A 4,515-nucleotide genomic window follows, 5' to 3' on the forward strand; every position below is an offset into this window, starting at 1 on the left:
AAGCTAATGGATAACTATCTAGCAGAGATAGCAATGGATCCAAATCTCACAACTTCAAAGTTTATAGCTTTAGCAGAACTCTTACCAGATCATGCTCGTATCATCAGTGATGGACTCTATCGAGCCGTTGACATTTACCTCAAAGTAAGAAATCATCAATCTTTCTTTCGTTCTTTGAAATTGCCAAAAGTACTCATATAAGGTTGTTTTTTTCTTTTGTGACAGGTTCATCCGAATATAAAGGATTCGGAGCGTTATCGTCTCTGTAAGACGATAGATTCACAGAAACTATCACAAGAAGCTTGTAGCCACGCGGCTCAAAACGAGAGATTACCTGTGCAAATGGCCGTACAAGTGTTATACTTTGAGCAGATCAGACTTAGAAACGCAATGAGCAGTAGCATTGGTCCTACTCAGTTTCTATTCAGCAGCAACTGTCATCAGTTTCCTCAACGGTCAGGAAGTGGAGCAGGTAAATTACCTTTTTAGCCCTATTGTCAGACCTCTTCTTGTAAACACCCATCTAATGCAAGTCTAAAACGTTTTTTTGTTTGTTTGTATGTTTTGCTTGAATCGCAAAGGAAGTGGAGCGATATCTCCAAGAGATAACTATGCGTCGGTAAGGAGAGAAAACAGAGAGCTAAAGCTTGAGGTTGCGAGGATGAGGATGAGATTAACGGATCTAGAGAAAGATCACATCTCGATTAAGCAAGAACTCGTGAAATCTAACCCAGGGACTAAGCTTTTCAAGTCATTTGCTAAGAAGATAAGTAAACTCAATTCTCTCTTCAGTTTCAGTAGTCTTAAACCTTCCTTCAGTGGCAAGGCAAGTTCTGAGAGTCGTTTCTTGTTTCAGAGAAAAAGACGACACTCTGTTTCTTGATTTTTAAAGAATGAGTGTTTCTTTTTATGTTGGGGAGTTTGATTTGTGACTGCATGTGTTTTTGTATAGCCTTAATGCTTTATAATTAAAGAATGAGTGTTTTTATAGTTGTGTTTGTGAAATGTGAGCGATGGACCGATTGGTGTTTTCTTCCGGTCTTTGCTATGTAAAAAATTGTGCATGCTGCGAGAGTATGTATAGATGCACTAAATACGACGCTGTTGTGCTTCAAGTATTAAACAGTTGCAATAAACGACGCCGTTGTACTCTGGCAAAATACGACGCCATCGTTTGATCTGGAAAACACTAGTCCATAAACATAATAACAAAAAAAAGATTAGGGGAATAAAATCAAAATATAATAGAGAAGTCAAAGTTCATTCACATCTTCCGTAAATATATAAATACAAACTTTACCTAATTAATGTTTAGGTGAACATTGAACTAATTAAAGGTTCCTCTAATTTACATCCCAATTTTGTATAATCTAGATGTGCTTGTAGATAACATAATGTTGATAATGTTGATTATATATGATAATACAAAGTCTTGCATCTTCATCTATACTTTTTGCTGTTATTATCATTAAATTTTCATTATGGAAAATGGCTTTTATTACTTTCTAAAAGAAGATATATCTAAATTCAATTTTCTAAATGATATTTTTGCACCAGATTTGGTTTTTAATGTTGCTAATGTTAATTAAATTCTAATATTTTTGAAGTTTAATAACAGCCTAGCTTTGTTCTAATGTAGTTCAATTTTTTTTCTAATGTAGTTCAATTTTTTTTTTCTTTTTGTGATAGAGCATTTACGATGTCCCATCATGTGTGGGAAGACATTATGTTAAACTTAGAGATACTACTGAAGATTAGCTAGAAGGTTTGCATACTATCATTCCTGTTGTAAGTAGTCTCAACCCTTCTAGGATAGCTCCGGTCGTTCTAGACTCCAGACGCAGATGCAGTCTATGTAAGAAAGTTACCATGGACTGGAACCATTAGTGTGGCATGTCTGTACCAAGAATTTGATGCTCATTTACCCATTATGAGGGAGGAGATTCTGAGGGAGATGATGGGTTCCATTTTGTTGAAGGAGGTGGCTTTTCGTTTGGGTTCTGTTTGGCTGATTTTGATCAATTATTGAAGTTGTTGGCAAAACTGCTTGTCTTAAGTCCAGAGTTTTATCGTGTTGGAGATGAGGTAGAGTTTTGTTTTTTAAATTCCAATATTTTCAAATTTGCTAACAGACTTAACAGATTTGCTATCATATATGATCAACCGCTTCTATTTCTTCTATATACCAGTCCATATATCATATATGATCAACCGCTACTCTACATCACATTTCCTACTGACTTTGTATGACTTGAAACTGTAGATACCTAAGAAATGTTACTTTGTTATTTTTTCTTGAATGTTATAATTTTATAAGAAATGCATGCACCATAACACAAGGCAACAAAAACTGATATAACACTTATATATATAACGTCTGGTAATTAGGTAAATACATATGATGCAAATACGATTTATTCCTAATTAAACAATTGCGTTTGCATTCAAAACACAAAAGCGAAATTGTATCAAACTGCTTTATTCTTCTTCTTCCTGAACTTACACCTATATATTAATATATATATATATATATATATGCTTCAAACATTGATCATCTCGTAGTGTTTGAAGCATAAACACATATACGTTTCAATCACTGATCTATACTAGAAGATATATAACTATATATGCATCTCGAAATAAAAACATTAAAAGTCTTAAATCCATATAGCTCCAGCTCTTCGGAGCAACGAACCTAGTTGGTTCCGGACTTGAAGAGACATAAGCTGATTTGCACCACCGACGAGCTGTTGTCCTATGAAGACAGCTGGCACGGTCGGTTTGCATCCAAGCTCGGCCAGTGCTCTTTCGACTTCTGCTCCATTAGACATCTCATCTAGTTCGTACACCGTTGGATTCGCACCATATCCAGATATAAGCGACTTGATAGTGTGACTCATACAGCACGAGGTCTTGCTGAATATCACCACTGGCTTGTCTTCTAACAAATTTGATATCTTCTCCATTGATATTGTCTGAATGTGTGTGTGTACGTGTAAGTAACTATATGTGTATTGGTGTAAGTAACTCTTTGTGTATTGGTGTAAGTAATGGGGAGATTTGGTTTGAGTCTGGATCAAGGAAAGTCATTGCTATTTATAGATGAACTTCGTTTTGGAAAAATAAATAACAGCCCCTCTGATTTTACATGATTTGCTTATCAAACCCTATATTGTTTTCAATTAGTGATTTATACTTTTTATGTTGTTCAGATCGGTACCTAATCGAATACTTTAATAAGGGTAAATTGAAAAGTTAAAATATAATTTTCTAAACTTATTTTCAGTTAGAAGTCTGTTTATCCAAACCCTAACTTCAATAAAAGTTTCCGCGGGGGTAATAAGCATATTGAAGAAATATTGGGGCCGGTTTTCAATATTTTATTTTTGCTGGGCCTATTTTGCAAAATAAATAATTGAATGAAATGACAGAACAAGAGAAAAGTTGAAGAACATTGGAGAGCCTATCAGAAAGAGAACCACCACAATCAACAAAGCTGATTCTATCTCGTTTTCGATTTTCAAGAAATTCATATAAATTATTAAAAGAAACAAATCTCAATGTATACATTAAATGGAATAATAATAGCGATATATACCATGAAAGTGCCACTGTCGTTTATGTCGTACACAAGCTGGAGGAGATCACGAGGAAGATGCTCCCTCTGTACGTTCGGAACATTCGACTTCGACCGACAAGAAAAGAGAACCAATCTATATATACTCTCCGAACAATCACAATCCATAATGATATGGCTAATCTTATATATACGTTAATATATATATGCCCAGTAGCATGTAATTATCCCGATAGTGGAAACTTGAAGTAGTACTACTCAAAACCATAATCTTGAATTTCGATATATTTCCCTAAAAATTATTGTGCATTAATACGCCCTACTAATTAAACTACAACGTTAATTAGGAATTATGATAGAGAAACTTGCATAACATATTTTAGTGATCTTGACGCTTTCAATGCGATTTATAAAGAAGTTCACTTAACGTGTGTGTGTCAGTGTGTGTGTGTGCCTTTTCTTTCAGATGCATAATAAACTAATTTACAACCTCATAGTTCCACTATATATGTTATCAATAACACCATATATTCTTTTGAGTATTACAAAAGGAAAAGGATACATATATATATATGTACTTGCTTCAATTGGTTGATGTATTTTAATGATTCTATCGTCGTTCACATGTATCTCTCATATGAACTTTTCCATGAAAATGGTTTGATTCATAATTTCATATCTGAACTATGCCCTAAAAATGGTTTGGTTCATATTCATATATGTACTTCAGGTTTTTAGACTTTATCTCGCACGATCATCCAAAGTCCAAACATACGAGGACTTAGGGACTTCGAATCTAGAAATTATACTTATTATAGGAGAGTCAATGATATAACTTAAGCTAAGTGTGGAGACGATTTTAGAAACCAAATCTATTTCAATTCTAACAGATATATAGGCCGAATGATACAAAGATTTTTTTTGTGGGGGGGGGGGGG

General features: G+C 34.3%; 2 protein-coding genes across 4 annotated transcripts in view; one reads left to right on the forward strand and one right to left on the reverse strand.

The window, feature by feature from the left end:
• The window catches only part of LOC104754409 (BTB/POZ domain-containing protein At1g03010), a 4,957-nt gene extending 3,860 nt beyond the window's left edge, over positions 1–1,097 (forward strand). For 2 of the 3 annotated variants that reach the window (XM_010476599.2, XM_010476600.2), the window contains exons 4-6: positions 28–144; positions 226–472; positions 582–1,097. In XM_010476599.2, coding sequence (XP_010474901.1) covers positions 28–144; positions 226–472; positions 582–883 — 666 coding nt within the window. In that variant the 3' untranslated portion in view covers positions 884–1,097. The remainder of the gene's footprint in view (positions 1–27; positions 145–225; positions 473–581) is intronic. The other variant, XM_010476601.2, reaches the window with a different exon arrangement.
• Positions 2,400–3,050, reverse strand: LOC104754410 (monothiol glutaredoxin-S1). Its single transcript, XM_010476603.1, has one exon. It carries the CDS (start codon positions 2,964–2,966, stop codon positions 2,658–2,660), a length of 309 nt encoding a protein of 102 aa, XP_010474905.1. The 5' UTR covers positions 2,967–3,050; the 3' UTR covers positions 2,400–2,657.

Source organism: Camelina sativa, chromosome 17, assembly GCF_000633955.1.
Source record: "Camelina sativa cultivar DH55 chromosome 17, Cs, whole genome shotgun sequence".
Lineage (NCBI taxonomy): Eukaryota > Viridiplantae > Streptophyta > Magnoliopsida > Brassicales > Brassicaceae > Camelina > Camelina sativa.

Bases quoted from the DNA above. Each gene is read 5' to 3' on its own strand.
- LOC104754410 (XM_010476603.1), bottom strand. From the start codon at position 2,966: ATGGAGAAGATATCAAATTTGTTAGAAGACAAGCCAGTGGTGATATTC.